At 31.1% G+C, this 22,195-nt stretch overlaps 3 protein-coding genes across 6 annotated transcripts in view; 1 reads left to right on the plus strand and 2 right to left on the minus strand.

Moving 5' to 3' along the window:
- LOC146540725 (uncharacterized) overlaps positions 1 to 9,476 on the plus strand; it is a 121,726-nt gene extending 112,250 nt beyond the window's left edge. For 2 of the 4 annotated variants that reach the window (XM_085202733.1, XM_085202742.1), the window contains exons 7-13: positions 131 to 245; positions 418 to 526; positions 4,895 to 5,032; positions 5,934 to 6,109; positions 6,361 to 6,499; positions 6,682 to 6,787; positions 7,254 to 9,476. In XM_085202733.1, the coding sequence (XP_085058859.1) occupies positions 131 to 245; positions 418 to 526; positions 4,895 to 5,032; positions 5,934 to 6,109; positions 6,361 to 6,499; positions 6,682 to 6,787; positions 7,254 to 7,452 (982 nt within the window). In that variant the 3' untranslated portion in view covers positions 7,453 to 9,476. The remainder of the gene's footprint in view (positions 1 to 130; positions 246 to 417; positions 527 to 4,894; positions 5,033 to 5,933; positions 6,110 to 6,360; positions 6,500 to 6,681; positions 6,788 to 7,253) is intronic. The other 2 variants (XM_085202750.1, XM_085202759.1) reach the window with 1 other exon arrangement.
- A 3,765-nt stretch (positions 9,477 to 13,241) lies between these two features.
- Positions 13,242 to 13,900, minus strand: LOC146540727 (uncharacterized). The gene has a single exon (XM_085200206.1). It carries the CDS (start codon positions 13,898 to 13,900, stop codon positions 13,382 to 13,384), a length of 519 nt encoding a protein of 172 aa, XP_085056332.1. The 3' UTR covers positions 13,242 to 13,381.
- LOC146540726 (uncharacterized) lies at positions 13,242 to 15,285 on the minus strand. Its single transcript, XM_085200194.1, has one exon. It carries the CDS (start codon positions 14,955 to 14,957, stop codon positions 13,980 to 13,982), a length of 978 nt encoding a protein of 325 aa, XP_085056320.1. The 5' UTR covers positions 14,958 to 15,285; the 3' UTR covers positions 13,242 to 13,979.
- Between the last annotated feature and the right edge of the window lie 6,910 nt (positions 15,286 to 22,195).

Raw genomic sequence — 22,195 nt, forward strand, 5'->3', positions numbered from 1 at the left:
AGTAAAAATAATAATAATAATATCTTTATTTAAACACTAATATGATATACAAAAGTTGATTGAGGTATATTATGTTAATACAAACATAATAATAGATAATTTAAATGTTAATATAAATATAATATTTCAGATACAGTCGTTCACTAGTGCTGATGGTGGAACATGACCAGTATCTGCTACAAGAGGAGACGGAGGAGAGTGCCAAGCGATTATTGAAATGCATCCAAACTGTTATATATAAACTTGTAAGTGTTGTTTTTGTTTCTCTTATATATTTCGACTGTTTTACATATTAATTAATATAAATACTATATTAAACGGTAAAAATATACTCATATAAAGGACATGGGTCAACAACTAAAAATTTCATTATAATATATTATATATACTTAAGTTATATTTCCTATAATGAACCAGGGACCACCGCCATTGGACGACAAGCCGAGCCCATACCAAAGCAGCAATACAGACCTCGAGAGCCTAGGCCGTACCCCACCAGTTTCTAGACACAGGACAAAACAGAAAGGTTAGTTTTTTTATATATATTTATAATAATTAATAATAATTTTAATACTCGTATTTTTGTAAAAATGTAATTTAAAAAGGTACATTTTTCTTTTATTTATTTAGGTATACTCGGTGTGTTTAGAATTAAACACATTTCAAACGTACAAAAATTTTTAAAAGACTTCACTTTTTCACATTTCTTTTTTTTGTATGACATGTTCGCTTTGGATATAGATTATAAGTTAAAAATGACGAAATTATAATAAATTAAAATTGTAGATTTTAATTTATCTATTTCATAATAGCCTATAAACCTATTTCTTGGTAAAAACATGCTTAGACATCAACTTATTTCTAAATAACAATTGAAATTACTATGAAGATAAGATACTTTCTCATCATCATTTTAAATTAAATATATCTACCAATTTTAATATAATAAAAACACACAAAAATAAAATTAATAAAGTAAAAACATAACCCTTCCTTTGCTGTTGGGTAAAATGATTACATATAACATATTTATAAAATAAAAGAAAACTGTTGTTAATATTATTTATTTTATATACATTAGATAGCACTTTAATTTATTGGCACTTAGAATAAAATTAGTAGAATTTAGTTAGAATTTTAATTTATTTTCCCTTTATTATTATATATTGTTAAAAATTTAGTAAAGGGTGCGGTTGTATTTATTAATATTGAGGTGGTGTGGTTTTAGTAAAAATCATTGATTTGCTTCATCCCCTCATCACTTAAAATCACAATAATAATCATTATTAAATAAATTTTAACATTCCTATTACATTATTTAAAAATTAAGCAAAATCAAATAAGTAGATTAAAATATAATAAGTATATATATTATGCAATATTAAGTAAATTGTATTATTTATAATCAAGCTTTAAAAACAATAAATATACTAACAGTTTATTCTGTATTGTATATTAGTAAAATATTACGGTAATTAACCAATGTAATGGATTTCTATTACAATTATTACCTGAGTAATCATGATTAAAATAATAATTTTATAATTTAAAAATATTGATTTTTAAATTATAAAATTTTAATACATATTTCTTCAAATTTTTGTGATTTTAAAGTAAAATTAGTCTCTCAATATTTTGCTTGAAACATCTATTAAAATACATTTTTTATCCACGTATATTAATTATTTATTTGCTTTTTCTGAATACAATTTGCAAGTTAAGCGATTATTTTTTTATTAAATAAAGAAAACATTTTTACGAAATTATATTTTAACTAGCGGATGCTTGCAGCTTCACATGCGTATTTAAGGGTGAATTCTAATGACCCATGAAACATGTGTTCAATGAAATATTTTTAAGAGTCTAAATTTCAAATTTTATAAAAATCGGTGGCGATTTAAAGATTTTTCCATACAAACTTTCAACCCCTTATTTGCACCCTTAGGGGGACAATTCTAGAAAACCATGAAACACATGTTCAATTAAATATTTTTAAGTGTCTGAATTTCAAATTTTATAAAAATTTGTGACGATTTAAAAAAAACCTATACAAACTTTCAACCCCTTATTTATACCCTTAGGGGGAGAATTCTAGAAAATGATGAAACACGTGTTCAATTAAATACTTTTAAAAATCTAAATTACAAATTTTATAAAAATCGATGCCGATTTAAATTTTTTTTCCATACAAACATTCAACCCCTATTTCACCCCTTTAGGGTTAAAATTTTTCAAAATCCCTTCTTAGTGGATGTCCAGATTACGAAAGTAAACTTTTGTCCAAATTCCACGTTTTTACCATTAGCGGTTACGGCTGTGCGCGCGTCTTACCTCAGTCAGTGAGGACAATTCCTTTTATATATATAGATTAGGATTTTAAAACAAACGGAGACGAACAAGTGAGTGACTGAAACGTGATGGCTGTGGGTTCGATCCCCACTAGGAGGAATTAATTATTATTTATTAATATATTCGATTATCTATTAATATGGTCCAGGCAACGGCTATATGCGAGGTACAGCGTGAAGCTGTTTTTCATAGAAATTTAGTTTTTTAATTAGTTATATATTCTTCATATCCTTTTGTTTCTAATTTGTAAATAAAATTAGTTAAGTTTATTGTATTGAAATCTCCCACTTTTTGTGGCGTGAGTAACTGTTCCCGGTAAATGATGAATTAATTTGTTTTCCTCATTCAGTTAGTGTTACTCATGGTGTTAGTTCATTATGGTTTAATTTTATGGCCATAGTTCACATAATTTTATTAAAAAACATTTTAACACTGGAATTTATAAAACTCTTTTAAACGGTGAAAAAAGTGAACTTGTAGTGTTTTTTATATATATATTTCAATATTATTTTGATAATTTGTGGTGTTAAATATTTTTAAAAATGATCAAGTGATGTTGATTTGTGGCTGTATGAATGGATTCCGTAGTCTGCCTTCATGTAAGATTTTTTTGTATTTATATATATTATAGCTAATTCAAATATATAAACGTTATAATTTAAATATTCTCTAATGATAATATAATGTCTTTATTATTTGCGTACTTTATTGAAGGTAAAATTTAAATAATTATTGTTACTATTTTAACGGTTTTTGACTACTAATTCAATTTAGCTGCTATTTTATATTGAAAATAGCCTTAAGCATTCACGTTTATTTATTGGTGTAATAATTATTATTGATAAAACGTTTCTCACCTCAGCCTTATCTGATAATACTGCGTTATAGATAGATATCTTACGTGATTAAATTTAGTGTTAAATCGTCTTTGATTATTGTCACTTGACCTGTGAAACGTGCATGTGTAGCATAAAATTGATTTTTTCACTAAAATGTGCATAAATAACTACAAATTTAATTTATAAAAGCAATATAGTTCAAATTTGACGTTTTTAACCGAATAATGGCGATACAAATGGGCATCGCAATAGTGATTATTATAAGTGATATAGTGTTAATTTAACATTAAATCATTAGAAGTAATATGAAATTATAAAAAAATTGAGATTCATCAACAAACATGGTGATAAAAGTGTCAAATTTTAAAGGATTGGACCTTGTGCAGTGTGATTATGTCGAAGAATAATAAAAGAAGTCCCACGAACAAACTGAGAGATTTTTTTGGCTCCCAGCATTTTACATTTGTGAAAAGTAATTTGAAAATTTATTTGTCAATAATATTTAATTATTATTGTTATTATAAACAGAAGAGTATATTATTTTGTATATACCATTTTTATGTTTGTAAACCATATTCAAAATTTTACATATTTACTTTGAGGTTTTTTTTAACCTGTGTCGGTGTTATTATGTTATTCATTTTTTATCATTTTGATAAGATACAACAACCATCCACCTAAAATTATAATGTAAATTAATCATCTCTATGAATGTTGTTACAATTTTTTTGTCAAATACGTGTTACAGTCTTTTTTTTCATATTTTAGACGTCTGATTATATTATTTCATTATTTCAATGAAATAAAACATTGATTCTTTTTCGAAATTTACAGTTACAACGATTATAAAAAATAATTATTATATCAGTATAATACCATCTAATCTTACATCATCAACTAATTCCGTTACATCTGGGGAACTATTTTTTCTAGTTTTATTATACCTTTGGTTCCTTTTTCTCTTATTAGGTACATTTTGTCGCCATTACAATTATTTTGTAACATAAAAATTATCTATTGAATCCATGATACGATTATCTTGGTTTATCTAAAGGTAACACGCTACAAACGCGATTGTGGCACTTTAGTCTCTCGTAGTGCAGTGTTTATTTTTTATATGATTTGTTAATAAATATTCGAAATCAATATAGAATTATTGATTTTCATCTCTTATCAAAAAAGATGAAATTTTTGGTATATTTTTGGAATTTCTAAGGATATTCCACCAAAAGTGTTAAATTTTGAAGAATACACCAAAGCTGAAAGGTAAATGAAATCATGTGGTTCCTTACAAAACTTGTGTGCGTCTGAATCATCTAACAAATGTGTCCTTAATAATATCGAATTCGTTGAAAGATATTTGTGGTTTACTAAGAATCCTCTATATACATTTAAAATCTCGGTGTATTGGGCATTCATGTATACCTTATTAAATATATTATGATTAAATATTGTTTTATTTAAATTAAATAAACCCTTACACTATTCTTAAATCTTCTCTCTTTTCATTTTCTTTCAAAGCAGTAACATTATATATGCTAAGGTGGCTGTATGGGTGGGTGTATGGATTGCCTCTATAGTATGGGATCTTTAAATCTTTACCTTTTTCATCATCTTTCTTAGCTTAATTTTTCCCTAGCTTATCTTATTCCTGTGTAATATATGCCTTTTTCTTTATAAAATCCAAGATGTCATACACATTTCAGCTGGTGGGAGTAGCAACGAGGATCTAAGTGATTCCGTCGAGGTTTCAATACAGAAGTCTCAAGTCAAAAGTAAGCTAAGGAAATTCTTCGCGAAACGTCCCACTATGGAAGTCCTTGTGAAGAAAGGAATTTATAAAGGTTTGCTTATGAATAATTAGATGGCCATGAGATTTTTAGCACTTTTGACATATCCTGGGATGGATCCATTCTTCATACTAAACATATTTGAAATTAATACAATAATATTAATAAGGGGTTTTATCTGCATGAAATAATAATTAAGTAATGCTTAGTATAAATGGTAAATTTTATAAACTTTGCTTTGGATCTACCCCTGGCTAATTGTACAGATTACATCACAGATTTTTGAATTTGCTAGTAGTAGAACTATGGTTGCTTTTAGTTTGGCATGACAGTCTTTAATGTGAAGAAAATTTGGTGAACTTCTTATGTTTTAGGATATTTTTAAAACTAATTGTTGGATTTTTGGATATTTTAATATGATGGATTTAACGGTAAGTTTTGTACATAGAAGTGAGAAGTGTAAGCTTGTATTGTTCTGTGTAAAATAGATGTAGTGGACTTAGACGGTGTTTTATTTCACGTAGAACCTAGATTTTAGTTACCCAGTAACGGTGGATGGTTGTTTTTTTTTTAATTAACATTTTTTTTTATAATACTTAGTAGGTACATTAAAGTGACATAACAGGTACGTTCTTAAGAGTTTTTAAAAATAAAAATATGCTTAACGGCTTCGGATATAAATAAAGCAAGACAAATACAAAATTAATATGTTGGTTATTCAGACACAATTGACAGGTTATCTAGTCTCCTGCATTTTTATGGTAAGGATAGTGAGATATGTAACAAAAGTTTCTCCATTCTCCAATTTTCATTTATTTAAAAGCAATGCGTGATACGAGATGAAATTACCTCCTCTACCATAATTAAACAAGTTAAATGATAAAAAATATCATTTAAAACTATTTCGCGCAATATATAATAAGATATTTAATTATTATTATTTATCTGTCAATAGATGAGCCCGTATTCGGCCGTAAGCTCGAAGATGTTTGCCCGTCGTCTAGTCCCCGCGTGCCCGACTTTGTCCGTGCATGCGTCAAAGAAATAGAGAGCAGTGAGGAGAACATGTGTACAGATGGACTGTATCGTGCCAGTGGGAACTTGAGTCAAGTGCAGAAAATACGTTTAGAGGTAAGTAGAGAAAATAACAGACATTAATATTAATTAATGTTTTATTTTTCACACTAATTTTATTGTAACATATGACAAGAATAATAACAAACTTTTACAAGATTGTAAATTTTTTAATTCTATTCTAATACTAAATTACGTGTACCGCTTTCAAATATATTATAACCCTGAACGAAATTTTATATTACAGTAAACATAACTTAAATGCGGTAAAATACGCGGTATAATAATAATAATTATTTTTTTCACAGATTGATCAAAACAATTTATCAGTTATCGAAAACAATACAGACATACACGTACTGACGGGATCCCTGAAGCTGTTCTTCAGAGAACTAAAAGAGCCTCTCATACCGTGCTCTATGTTCAATAGAGTACTTGCGGCTTGCTGTAAGTATACATACATAAATATAAAAAAGGTGTCTTATATTAGAAAATGTATAAAATCTTATTTTGAAATATTAAAATAAGATTTAATGGACGGTATACCGTCCATTAGGAGTTTTTTTCATTAAATATCAAACAACATAGTATTATAGTAACTCATTGAAAAACTATTGTTCTTTTTTCAGCGATAAAGCCAAGAGAAACTAAGATAAAAGAGTTCCGAGATGTCATCCATTCTTTGCCGCTATGCAACAGGGACACTCTTAAATTCCTACTCGAACATCTCCTGAAGTAAGAATTATATTATTATTTTGTTTATACTTCGGGCATATAGTCAACAGCATTTAGCAGAGCAGGCAGATGAATCCGAGTTTTATGGCACTGCGTTCCCCACGTGCTCTTTTGTAATCTTCGAGACATTGTGTGTTGAAATCATTCCCCAAATGGCAATCGAACCTACAACCGTTGTTGTTGTTATGATAATAATTAAAAACAAAATAAAGTGGCTAAGTTAAAATTGTACGTAAGCAGTCTCAAACCTAGTCTAGCAATTGCTTTCAAGATTTGAACAGTTTTGACAATTTATTTGTAGTAAATTTTGGCTTAAATGGCAGGGTGGTGAAAAATATCATCATCCTATCCATCTTACATTTAGTGATAGCCGAAAAAATGATTTTGGACATTATATTTTATATAAATACATAATATTATTAAAAAAATGTATACTTTACATATAATGGTTTTTAACTACTTCCAGAGTGACACAATACAGCGAGAAAAACCGAATGCACACAGCTAACTTGGCCATTGTTTTCGGCCCAACTTTGCTATGGGCACCGGCGGAACAAGCAGACAATATAGCTATAGACTGCATACAACAGAACAATGTCGTCGAAATACTCCTAAATGAGTTTAAAGATATCTTTGAAGACACAAAAACAAAGAAAAAAGCGTGATGGTACCACATTTAAATACTATTCAGTTTGGTTGGATTACCACTGTACCACAATCGGTACCATAATCACTTTTGTTATGATTACCGGAGTAATAGTTGATTGTGTTACATGATTACCGTAATCATCATTTGATTACCAAAGTAATAATGTTTGTTTGTAACGGATTTGTATTGGTAATTTAATTTCAAATAGGTAACAAACAGATAATTTATGAAATGCATAGATTGACATTTAAATATCATAATAATATTATTAAATGCATTATTAACTATGGTTACTCTTATACCAAACGAATAGATGAAAATATAGTTAAGCTCGGTTCGATGTAACTTTTGTATGTAAATAAATATATTTTAAAATATTTCTGTTACATAATTATGATGATTGATCTCTGATGACATGGAAATAAATATTTATTTGTAATACTCCGCTTTCTTAGCCGCCGTTCAAGTTTAAACAATAATTAAATTGGATTATATAAATTCTTTTAAAATTACATTATTTATTTTTTATCAAAAACATGCTAACAAAATGTTACAAGATTTTACTGTCTTAATCGATTATTCTAACTTTATTCGATTAGATTAATATCGATATCTCGATGTAAAAAAAGGCGGTTATATAAAACCAATAAATATATTTCGATAGAAAAAATCGTCCAAATTTGGAAAATCGCGCGCGTTGTGACTGTAAGCAATATGTATATGGAAAGACTGTCAGAGGCTCTAGCTGTATTTTTAAATAAATAAATCAGTGTGAAAATGACTAATTTAATAATAAATAATGAATTTAATGCTTTAATAAAAAAAATATGCAAACATTTTGGAACACTCTGTATAGCTAAAAGCTTTTTAAAAACAAAATAAAAATATCTAAATCATCAAAAATAGGCCATTCTCACACTGATTTATAATAAATAAATAGATTATTAATATTATATAAATAATTATATTATACATATAAATATTATATATGTATATTTATATTACGCGTTTAAATAGTCTTAAATATAGTGTATTGTATTTTGTTTTTGTAACACCATTTATTTGGGGCCAATCTGTATATAACCGAGTCCTGTAGGCTTGAAGCCGGTGCTCGTGGATTTGTAGGACGTTTCTAGTATCAAGTAGGTTACGGGTTCGATTATTTGTATAACAAAATAGTAAAAATTATAATTGTTGTTTTTATTGAGAATTCAATTCAAAAAATATTAAAATCTATTTCAGTAGTCCACATATTACCTGTACATTTCAATTTATTTTACATTAAAGTTTTAATTTTAAATTCTTTTTTTATATTTATTATCTGCATACATTTTATTTTATTTTACCACCTGAGCAAAATATCGAACTTGTGACTGCAGTCTAGTAACATCAAACCGCGATGCTTATTTTGTGCCTTACGCAAGGTTTTTTGTAAATATTCATCATAGATGATATCAGTTTGTGATAATATTATTGTTGTTGTGTTCTAGAAATTTCTTATTGTATTTTTTTTTATCGTATTGCTTGATAGTGACTCTAGTCCTACTTAGATGCTGGACTTGATTGAATGTATGGGAATTTTGAAGTGATAGGCTATTTTGATTATAGAATTAGGTGCAGGTTCGATTTTCTGATTTTTGATTGAGATATTGTATATTTTTTAAAGTAAATATTTTTATAATTAAATGTATAATAGTGTAAGCTTAACGAAAGTAGTTGAAATATTCTTAAAAATATAGTAATTTTTGTTTAGTATTTAAAAGTATTGTTTTCATTAGAAAAACAGCTTTATGGGAAACAAACCCACAACTATCATATTTAATTAATAAATATAATCAAAATAATCTATAATTTCCATATTCTCAATACATTTTTTACTGTATAAATAACACCAATAAAGGTATGTTACGATGTAAGCTAGGAACCAAAGTTTTGTAATGCGGAGGAGTGCGTGTAGTTATCGTGTATTATCTTTTAATGTTTAACGCAAATAATGCTTGGTAATAGAGAAATGACATTAAATAAAAATTACTTATTCAATTTTTGGTTTTGTTTTCTTTTTCTATATCACAATTATTAAAATTATAAATCTTTTTTTTAGTGTCACGCTATATGCTTGTGATACAGCAGGGTAGGCAGAGGGAACCTAGTGTTGGTACGTTAGAACGTACCGCCTAATTTTCATGAAATTACGTGCGAAACTCAACAAATGCAATAATTCACATTCTCAATTGAGAATCGAACCAGCAACCCGCGGCGTCTACAATCCAACACTGCCGCTACGCCACAACGACCTCTAGACTTAATAATATACTCTCATATCTTAAATATTTGAACAAACTAAGGCTAGGCACTATAATTAGTACTAACTTCTCATTACGCGGAGTGGTCGGGCTCCATTAACTAAATTAAGCTATATTTGAGTTTGACCGCCAAACTTAATAAGTTGAGAATAATTAAAATATACGAGCACTAAGTAGATTAGCTAGGATAACGGAATTTATTATTAAAAAAAAATACCTGCTTGGATTAGATTTTTTGTGTTTTTGATTAAAGGAACAAGCTCGATAAATAATAAATTGGAAAACGTTGTGACGCAGCGACAGAGCGTTTTGACTGTAGAAACTCCTTCCTTCGAGTGGGTGGTGATGTGGGTTCGAGTCTCACTAGGGAAATTGAATTATTTTCATTTCTTCGTTCTTTAGTAGGATATTAAGTGAAGCCAAAGCTTAAAAATAGCAGAGAGACGCGAATCGGGCTTGCCCACGAGGGAACAAAAATTGGAAGTTTCGAGCTTTTTCTGAAATTCAGGTTAGCTAGCTTATCCCGAACCTCAACATCTGATACTTGAACTAGCGACTTTAACACTAAATTTCTTAGTCCCAGAACCCAATCAAAAGTAAGGGAAACAGGTGACCAGGTTCCGTCTGGGTATAGTCCCCTTTTATAAGCACAAGAATAATTTAGTTTTCTTTTAAGAGGTTACAAACAGTAAACTTCAATAAAACACATAAATATATAATAAAACAATTTTAATCATACCGGTAAGTCAAACGGAAACTTTTACATGCGATTTTTTTCCAAATCTCTTTTTTTAAATCTGCTATATTCATTAAACATTATGCAGTCTTTTTTTTCTAAATTCATTTCGGACAGTGATCTATCGTAGGAATGTTTAAAATCTTTAAAAATCTAAAAAAAATGAACTTACCGCTTATAATTATATAACTTATCAAATTGGTTCCTTATTAATATAAAGTATTCCAATTTATGTACGACTCATGCAATAGAACTCATACAAACAAATTCATACAACCTCTACAGTACGATTGACGAGTTGTGGCGATCCTGAAATTAGGATTTCTCAATTTTTGTTATCTCAGGAAGAATATAATCAAAAGTAAAAAAAAAACTATAATCAAATCTTCGCAGGCATAACTAACTTCGAGTCGGCCATAACTCGTTGACCGCACTGTACTTATTAAATATTTATATGGACATAAAAATATTACACGAAGGATTATAAAATGATAATTTTACATTAAACTATTTCTACACTTAATAAAAGCTATCTAATGAAGCTCCTTTTATATCATACATTGTATCATAAATATAAATATATAGATATGTGAATAAAAGCAAACATAAATTAAATTATATTTGTATTGAAAATTCTAGATTTTATATGGAAAGCCTTTTACGTAGTATGAGTATGTAGTAAGGTTAATATTTTTTTATACATTTTACTTTCATTATTGCCTGTCAACAAGCAATGTCTTGGAAATTGGGCAACGAAATGTCTGAATATTAGATTCCTTCTGACAAGCACAAGTCACAAAGTAATAAAATTCCAGATTCCAATATAATATTTGTCATCAAAATACCTTTTTAATATTTAACGAACACTAATCCCCACATTCAAAGGTTTAAAGCATTACAAAGAACTCCTTCAATCTGAATAAAACGCCTTTTTGAGTTGGAAAGTATTGACTATATAAGAATAAGCTGACGTTACACAATGCAATGTCGATCCTTGAAAAGCCTTATAAAAGTTATTTAGGTCTTTAGATGAAAAGTAGGGCAAAAAGTAGAATATACGTCTTACGGTCTCGTTTATCTTTTATAGAGATAATTTAGTAATAAAAACTACTGGACTGGCGCTCTTGTTAGTTGTATTTAAACCGTGAGGAATCTACATTTACGTTTCCATTGTTTTCAATAGATAAAATGTCTCGTTTCTTATGATTTATCTCTCTGCCTTTAGGGCAATATGTGTAACAAAAAATAGTTTCCTTTAACAAATTCTAAATATTTTGTGCAGATTCTGAACAATAAAATATCTCAATAAAATCAAATTTAGTGATTTAGATTTGTTAAACCTTACTACGATACAGATTTATAATTATTGTAGACGTACTTCAAACTGATATTCTATAAACAGGACTAAGCAAAGCACAAAACATAACATTTCCTACATTTGAACAATTTTGTCTTCTACACATACTTTTGGCTAGAACCCAAAATTGGCGAGACCAAAAAGGTCCAACAAAACTCCTATCCTGACCTAAATCCTGTTTAAATCCTTATAGTTATTTTCTGAATAAAAAAAATTAACGAATGAATTCAAGCTTCAAATGTCAATCACACAGCAACATAAACTCCTAATTAATATTTTATTATAAGCCTTTTGTAAATGCGAAAAAAATACTTTTCATCTTCAGTATTAATTACTTAGCAATTTTTATACTAAACTTAATTTATGTTCACAACAGCATGGTATACAAAATTTTCTGATACAAATATATAAAAAGTGCATAAAACGTTCCAAAAATGTGTATTCAACAATTCACTGCAATACGCTACATGATAATATGGTATAATATAAATTACGATTTTGCAAACTATAAAAAAAATTACTTAAACATGTTAATAAATGTCGTTTTTTGTATATAGCAACATTTAGGGATTTTTAGGGTTTTAGATCAAACTCTTCAATTTTTGAATATTAATTTGGTAGCTTTTGTAAAAAAAATGTTGCTATATACAAAAATAATAATAAGCTTATATAAGTGTATATTAAAACTACGTACAATTTTAAGCTCTATGTTCGTTAACATCACGTTTCGCAAAACTATTATATTTATATAAAGCTCTAACTTAATACAATATTATTTGTAACTAACATAACAAATATTATAAAAGCTAAAAATAATTATTAATAATTTCTACGGATCTATTATCAAATTCGGCTTATATCTATTGGGTTTTCAAATGAAATAGAAAATATTTGACAAATTATGAAATATCAACAACCATGCTTACGTATTATTATAAAGTCAAGGTAATCAGGAACTTAACGTGTCCTTGAGTATTGTCACGCGATACAGCAATACAAAACAAATAACGTCCATTTTGTGACTACACTTATATTTTTTAAGCTTTTTTCTGGTTCAGCCAAATAGGGCACAGATAAGATAGAGCTAATCTACATAAATCTGTGTTTTGGCACACATATATATTTAATGGTCAGTTACGAATATAAATACAATTTGCCCATTGTTCACCAGTTTTATCGTAAAAACGATATGAATATTATATTTTCGATAATGTTATATCTTTAATTTTATTATTTTGGCTAAATAAAAATTAATTACAAAAGGGTTTGTTATTTATCTTTTAAATTCGGCCAAGTAAAGAGAATTTCATGAAAGAGAAAGGTCGAAGGTCAATTGTTCGCTACAAGCATGTCTGTATATAAAAGAACGCGGGATATAAGCGGGGTTCGTGACAACAATAAAAACCTCGTCAAAACAAATTAGGAACAGTTTAATATAAAACAAGAATATTACAAATTACTAAATCTAATAACATTGTATTATTTAAAAAGCACGTTTGCAGTCTGTGGTATCACTACCTTAACAATCACTAATTTACGCTTACGGCTGCTAAATTTCGTCCGAGTCTGACCTTATCGAATCGTAATTGGACGTTTTACTTCTCAGCATCCTGAGGAATGAGCCCACAGCGAATATCGTCCGCCTGTGTCTATGAAATATACCCTGATACAAGGCCTCTCTAAGAGCTTTCCTGTCGTCAGACATGGTAGGTTGTGTGCTCAGTGTTATGTCAGAATGAGCTCCGATCGACTTCTGGTGTCTGAGGCTGCCATGTTTCTTTTCTAATGACTTTTGATTTGGTAAGCTCATAGTTGATTCTATAGATGAATTCTTAGTTTTTCTCAAATTAAGCATTTTTTTCCCCGACGACGATTCCGAGGACGATCTGGTCGGAGCTAATTTTGATCTATGTAGCGGATTATTCGAACTTTCTGGATGAACCACTAAATCCACTGACTTTTGGCTCACGGCGCTCGATCTCATGAGAGTTCTCTGTGAGGTCGTCGGTTCGACTTTAGAAATCCGATCATCCTTCACCATCGGCTGCTCCGATTCTATAGCGATCATTTTCTTCAATTGGCACTAACAAGGACTAATTAGACTCGTTAGGATTGTGTAACAATTTAATCGGACAGTTCAATGCCAATCACAGAGGCGGCCGCGCCTCTTCCACGTTGTTAATTGAGGGCACGGCGAGATGAATGACTACTTCAGAATTATTCTGATTGTCAGCATGGGAACGGCTGTCGCAACAATTGCTAAATGTTATCGTAGGGATATTTCCATCGCAATCAATTTGTATCGTATTTAGATTTTGAGCCAAGCTATCAATGCCGGTTTCACTATTGTCTTGCAAATATTTTTCATCACAATTTGCACTCATGCTCGCAGCAAGCCATTCCTTTTCATCGTAATTATCAAGTTTATCTATCTCCGGTGAGGGGCCAAGGTCGTCGCGATATGTTGGAGATACGCCGTCCCCGTTTACTTGTAAACTGATTAAACCAGCTAAATTAACATTAAAGTTACTCCGAGCGGTTGTCTGCCCACCTTCACCGCTGCGAACTTCTTCGGCAATTATTCGATCTGTGATCGTTTCAATTTCTTTTTGTAAAGTTTGATCGTCCTCGTAAAATTCGGAAAGACCTTGAAGATTTTCGTACCAATTGTTTTCTAGTAAGCTCGAAGTTGCATTTTTGTGTTCAGCGGTTTCTTCACGGTGTCGATCGATAAGATGTTGCAGGGATTCTTCGTGCTGACGAAAAAGAGTATGGTAAGCTTGACTTACAGTTCGAAGAGAGTAAGATGAACGTGGTCTCGGAAGAAGTGACGCTGAAGGGGTGTGAGCGGCAACGCTGCCACGCCACACGTGCCCGCGAGAGCGCTCGCACAGTATTGCATTAGAATTAAGAATCCTTTCAAAGTCCGACACTTGTTCGGCTTCGCTTATCTGCAATAGTAACTTGTTTTCCGTCTCCTTTCCGCCGACCCTCTGACACAGCTTCTTCTCACCGGCCTGTTTAGGATTAGAAAACTTAGTTTTATTATCGATTCGTTTTGAACTACAATTTAAGTTATGCTTAGAAGTTGAATGAATAGGCTTAGGGTTATCCGCATATGTCATTGGTATTGATAGTGTCTGAACGGAGATTGCGCATGGTTTTTTTTCTATTAATTTTCGCTTTAAATCTTTTACGATCACATTATTAGTTTTAATTTGTCGTTTAATTTGATCGTTGGACGGTTGCCTATGGAAATATTCTTTGGCAGAATAGCGACAGCGAAGAGTATCAGCACTCCGAATATTACGTCCATGCTGAGATCTGGGCCTCTCTGCTAAGCAGACACTTTTAGCCCTTAACGGAATATCAGGCTTTTTGTCTTTCGATGCCAGTTTGCAAAAGTTACAATAAGTGTTCAATAGAAACGTTTCCACGAGCGAGCGAGCGACGGCAGTGATGTGAACGAACGAACTGTCTGCAAATCATGCACTGCTTTCTTCGAAAATTGTATGGAGTGAGCGTAAAAAGTAATTTATCGTGTTGGCGTGTTGTGGTCGATCGATTGCCTTCGCCGTATCGCTGCCTAAATGGAGATGGGCATAAAATTCGCCAAATGTACGATCGCGGTCTCGCTACCAGCTTACGATGTTACAAGTTTTCGTGAAGCAATTTTATTGTTTCTTTTTATCTGAACCTTTCTTAATAAAATATTCAAGTCTATTCCAGTCACGTGAACGATGGTTTGTCTATGTAAATGAGGAAATGTTGTTTGTGTACACACTATTTTAAATGTAAAATGTTACCATTAGCTCTATGAGATTATAAAATATTAATACTAATTAATATTAAATGACATTTAAGTTACTACAATCAAAATTAGAAACATTATTCAAATTAATAAATAAATAAAGGAAAAAACAATTCGTATTCATCATAATAAATTTGATTAAAAAGTCAGTCAGTCAACATCAGTTAATTTAAAAAGTTTTATATTTATTGAAAGCTTATACAATATACAGTGTAGAAAAAAACCGCATAATTAGAGCAATTAAAATCAATGTGTGTCAGTTGGCTGCAGTTTTCAGCTCCCTAGTAATTTCTCAGCTGGCACGGCGCCAGCGGGTGTCACTAAATCACACAAAATAAGGAAAATATTTCAGATACAGATCTATCAATAGATAAATTTATTTTGAGAGCGCTAATATATTTATCCTTATCTTCTATTATCCTATTTATAATTTTGTAAATTAGCGGGAAAGCTGTGGGTTCAATCACCATTCGTGGCAACGAATAATTATTATATTAATATTCATTTTGCTCTGGTTAACAAAGTGATCCACCACTCAATACGCAGTGTTTCGAGTAGAGGACGGAAAGCCGAGAACGGAAGTGTCTTACTTTTGACTATTCCTGGTAGATACAGGAAAAAATGTAGAGTTAATAATAAATAGAAAAAACAGGAGACTATTCGCTCTTGCTGTTATTAAACATTAAGCAGATTAGTACTATATAATAATTCAATTAGACAAAGTAATAGGTCAATGAAAGTAGGTTGCTATAATAATTCAATAATAAAAAGATCATTTTCAATTAAATAGATTTTTTTTCTTTACTTTTACAGCCTCATTCAGAAATTGCTTTTAACTTTTAATATTTTTATTCTACTCTGGTAGCAAGACAAAGCACGGCGTTTAGTTCCGTCACTTCACACAACATGTCTTAAAGTTGCGCGGAAAGTAATGCCTTAACACTCGGTGCTCTTTGCCTTCCCTGATATACGCGTAAAGCTAAAAAAACTTAATTATCAACGATTCCATTCAGAATCTAAATCTCCTAAAAATAAAGGCAACCTACATGAGAAAAATGGGAGCAACCTCGAAAGCACCTATTCATCCATTCCGATCCATACAAAGATGTACAAACAATTTGGAAACCACCCTCCTAAATCTCTTCAAGATTCGTTGAACCCGTGTTTTTGGGTCATTCGATAATGTCTCATTTACACAGCTTTTGAAAAGATTGAAAAGAATCCTCACTCAATATTATTTACTTTGTTATGTATTTTTTCTAACCAGCTATTGTTAGAATATCAAATCCGATTATAACAAATATTTATATTCATATTACTAAGTTGCCCACCTTCTGCCCAAGACTCTTTTTAAGAGATGTCTTGGGCAGAAGGAAGTTAACGCAGAGAAATAAATGTCATTTATTGCGCTTAGACGGTCTTATGGAAATAGAAAATAGTTTCTATTTAATGAATTATTAATTTCTCTCGATAGATACATATGTACGTGGTAGGAGACTATGAAAAAACGTTTGTTATATATGGGTAAGTATTTAATGTAGGCTAAGATTATGTTATCGCATGGAGAAGCACGATAGGCAACTTTGGCGAGGCGTCAAGTGGATTGATGGATGGTGAATAAGGAAGGGCACATTTGCTTCTGGCTTGGAACTTTGCAGACTTTAAGTTTTTTGATTTTTCAAGTAAATTTTCTTAAGATTTTAACAAAAACAAACACTATATTTTAAGTACGCGGCAATGCTGTGAATTATCTGACAGTACGAGGATGAATTGGTAAAAAATAGGTGATATCTCTAACTTTCATAGTGCTATGTTTACAATTATTAGAATTGCCAAAATTATAAATGAATATAATGATATGAAGTAATAAGAAGTTAAACTAATATGGACTAATGCAATCATACATTTTGTTTCTATAGTATTAAAATTTTAATCAAAATGAAATAGGAAGATTCTTAATTAAAACTGGGATTGAGTTGAGGGACGCGATGTTTTGTCATGAAAGTTTGATTGCCACGCATACGGTTAATTTAAAATGGATAAAACTCAGAGCAATAGAAGAGAAAAGTTATTAGCAAACAATATTATTAGGTTTTATTTTGTTTTTTATGTTTACTTATTATGCAGGATATAGGAGAATGACAGAGAGACCCTCGTATCGAGACACTGGTACCGGATTCCCGCTCAAATTCTAGATATTACGTGTAGCGTTACGCAGCTTAACACCGCGATTTGTCTTGCCAGAGCGGAGAAGTTACGAGTGGAAAGTTGTGTGCGGGATACAGCGTGATGCTGATAAATACAAACTGGACGGAAGTCACAAACTATATTTACCTAACTATTATATGTATATATCATTATTTTTGTCAGCGCCTGCGTCCCACATAAATACCAATAAAAATGTTTCACATACCGAGGCGGGGTCGTATGTTGTCACGTAATATTTTTATATGAATGCTATTTACTGCACGCGGTTTTCTATTAAGAATTTAATATAGTGAGTGAAGACGACTACATATATATATGTATATATACATATACCTATATACATATTCATCCCTTCATTGTAACAATATTGCGCTGTAAGAACGAAGATGAAATATTTAAAAAATTAGAAAAACCTATAAGTACTTTTATTGAGGGTAGTTATATTTATTAACTAGCGATTTTTAAAATATGTAACATACTTTTATTCTTCTATAAGTTGTATAGATAACTAGCTGCGGCGCTTGCGGCTTCGCCCGCTTGAACTACACAATTATTAAATTACTACTATATATTGAATAGTTTCTGGCTTAAAACAAGCCGAAGCCCGCTTCCACCACATGACTGCCTCGAACAGTATTTTAATTGTGAGATTGCATTGCATTGATGACCGTGAGACATCAGCATAGCCAATGCACTGGTATACAGGCTGGGGCCGATCCTGTGATACGAAAGCGAAACGTGGATATTTAAGAAGAATGTGTGTGGAGTCAGTTAAGCTCACATACCAAGAGAATAAGTGTCGAGAGAATCGCGAGAAAGACATATGAAGCAAGAGTGAGTGGTAAGATATAGAAGGGAAAACCTCGATTAGCCTCGGAGGATACACTATCGACACTAGTGGGGAAGGTCACGCCAAATGGATGTGGGCCCCTGGTAGAGCATTTATAAGTTTAATTGATGACAGTGGACGAGGCAAAGGAGTTAGTCATAGACCGCAATGTTCGTTGTCCGCTTGTTCTGTTCGTTCAGTAGTTCTTTCTGGCTACGTCGGTTGGGGTTAAGTGTGAATGTCATTTTATATATGATCAGTTTAATAAATGCGGGCGAAGCCACGTGCAGGTCACTAATAGCTTACATAAACAATTTAAAAATGAACAACGCAAATATGTATAGCTTTGAGAGCTTTCAAATTAATTAAACTTTTATTACAAATTAGTCTATAAATACTCGTATACAAAGTATTTACACGTCCTAGCTTAATTAAATAGATCAACATTAGTATCTAATATTGACTCTAGGGGCCGTCATAGCGAAGTAGAACAGTGTGAATTTAAACGACACAATTCTAGGTTCGCTTTCAACTCTTACTGCTTATTAAATTTTAATAGTTCTGGTAACGACGTAAAGCGCAGCATTTCGTCCTACCACACATAACACAATGGCTTATAGGGAAGTGGGGAACGGAGTATTTTAAAACTAGGTTCCCAGGTTTTTCTCTGCCTGCACTACCATGTCTGGGATACAGTGTAAGCTACAAAAAATATTTTCATCTCCTCGTACAGTTTCATGAATTGAAACATTGCATTGAATTTGAATAGGGATCGAACATACAACCATCACGCTTAAGAAAGCTCCTGTAGCTTCATATTCATATTATATTACGATAATTAATTAAAATAAAATCATTATGCTTATTTGAACCCCAAACTATAGTATAGTAGCAGGTATAGGATAACTAATCCGATGGCAATTTTCTAAAAAAAAAACCTCATTGAAATTACGTATTATATTAAATGGTTGAAAAATAAATTGATATGACCTAATGAAAAACGGGTCACGGTACATGAAATGAGTGAAGTCGACAGACGAGTCAGTCATTATGACACTTTGAGGCTTCCTACAGTATTAAATTTACATTTTTATCACGTGTATATTCTATTTAAAGAATATTTTTTTCTTAACTTCAGAAGAAGAAGAAGAGGACTTCAGGAGATATCCTGTAATTTTTGTACTTTTTAAATTATAAGAGAGTTTAAGAAAATAATTTTAAATGAGATATTATTAAATACTCTTCCTGTTGGAAAGAAGATAGGAGGTTGGCAGAGAACTTCCCCGCTATACACATGCTTGTGGCACAGTATTGCAGTTCGACCCTCGCTCGAGGGAATGGATTGTGTTGATGGATGCGGAAAGGACCGAACAAACAGAAAGAGTTGAAACGAATTCGCTCCGTTCTAGAGAGAGGGGCGAAGTAATTATAAAATACAAAACTTTCTTGGTGGAGATTTAAACCTATTTTATTTAAAAAAAAGAATTGCATGTTCAAAAACGAAATGTATCTAAAACGGATGGATATCGAGCTGAGTGACTTAGGTCTACTTTCTCACTGTCAACTTCATGATCAACTCCGATACGAGACATACATTATAAAGTACATAGAAGAAGTACGTCCTATCCTGTAGGTATATCTCACTGGCACCTCCATTACTGTACAGACTGATTAAATTAAGCGTAGGAGGGAGTTCACTCAGGTTTACTATTTGCTCTAAAAGCAGCTTGATGCTTTTTCCCGTATAGCAGGATAGACAAATTGAGTGTTCAAACACTATGTTTTCAACTTACTGAATATTCAAGATAGCGGGAAAATGAAAATAAATCACATATAATGATTCTCTCGAGTCGACGTCGAACCCACGGCCTTTGGGTTCCCAGCCGGAAGCTGTTCTATTGCAAGAAGAGTCAAGACAGCCCAAAACGCCACAACGATCTATGGTAGACTGAAGCCGATACAATTCTTATAATTGGTCAATCTAGAGGTTATCTAACTATATATGCGTTAGAGGTCAAATGACAGTCGTTCTTATAAATGCAATAAGCCATGGAAGGCTTGAAATTTTTAAAACGCAATATCGACTAAATATGGAAAAATAGCTTGGATTTTTTAGATAATATAATGTTGATTAATATTTACTAAAACTGATTTATTTCATTTCAAAGCTTTCGAGAATCCTACACCATATGTAGAAAAAGAGACGCTGTGAAAATAAACCCGTTTGCAAATATTGTTTGATAATTAAATTAACTAGAGTTAATTCACTTCACTTTTTGAACACCTTGTTCACTCCAGAAAAAAATAGTCGAAAGTAGGAAAAATCCTAAAATCAAATCTGCGCAGCTACAGCTAACTTCAGAGCGGACAAGACTCGTTGACCGTACTGTACTGTACATGGGAAATTTCTAGGAGATCAATCGTTAATTTGCTTTCACACTTTGGTGCTTCAACAAACATAACACAATTTATACATGATTCAGTTATTTCAGTTATGTGATAACCTTTATACAGGGTAATATCGCCTATAGTTTAACCTACTTTGAAAGTAAGTGAATAGGTAACTATAGCATTAATTTATTATGTTCTTGAAAGCTTTCCTTGGGTTCATTAGTTTTAGTTATATAATGTTTACTAGTCGTCGCCCGCAGCTTTGTTTACGTGGACTTAAGATGTAAAATGAAAAATATCGTTTCTCCCATTCCCGTAGCAACTTCGAGAAATCCTCTCATTGGCCTGAATTTATAAACCTATCTCAACTCTTTGAATAATACGAGCCTTATTTCTCCATATAACAAAATTCAGCGTTCTACTCCGCACAGTTCCGACTGTGCGTTGTTTGCCGCACAGTATCAATAATGGAAAAGTTTTATAAATGTCTGTAGAGATAACAGAAATGATAAATTATTTATATTTTAAATTGAATAATACATGGTTTGTTAAAGAATTTCCCAGAATGGCCCCAAGCCGAGTTGCTCTACATTCTATCAAAATGTTTCGCGTTAGTAGTATTGTTATGTAAACAATACATAAATACACATGTATTTAAATTAGAAACAGGAATAAGCCAACCATAATACCATGAATAAAAGAATTCACTTAAATAATTTATAGTGTATGTACCATACGTACAAACCTCAAGGTGAAATAATATAAAATTTGCATTTTTAAAAAAAATCTGTTTCGTACAATTTTTTTTAAATAGCTGGAGAAAAAAGAAGTATTTACCATTTCAAACAATAGTTTGTATGTAGCGTTGTCGAAAATATGGCTTTATGAGATATGCAAATCACCGTACCAGCCACTATTCTATAGCCTCTTTGTAAACAAAACAACATTCAACGTCTAAACTTTTGTTATATATTTTCACTAAGCACCATAAATCTATCATAATTAAATCAACATTAATATAGACATATATAAAACAAATAATAGCCTGTTATTATGTATATATATATAAAATATTTTTATATTGTAATTCTCCATGACCCACTTACCGATCGATATCGCCAACA

The sequence above is a fragment of the Heliconius melpomene genome, chromosome 2, assembly GCF_056956725.1.
Source record: "Heliconius melpomene rosina isolate 202511_hmr_F chromosome 2, ASM5695672v1, whole genome shotgun sequence".
Lineage (NCBI taxonomy): Eukaryota > Metazoa > Arthropoda > Insecta > Lepidoptera > Nymphalidae > Heliconius > Heliconius melpomene.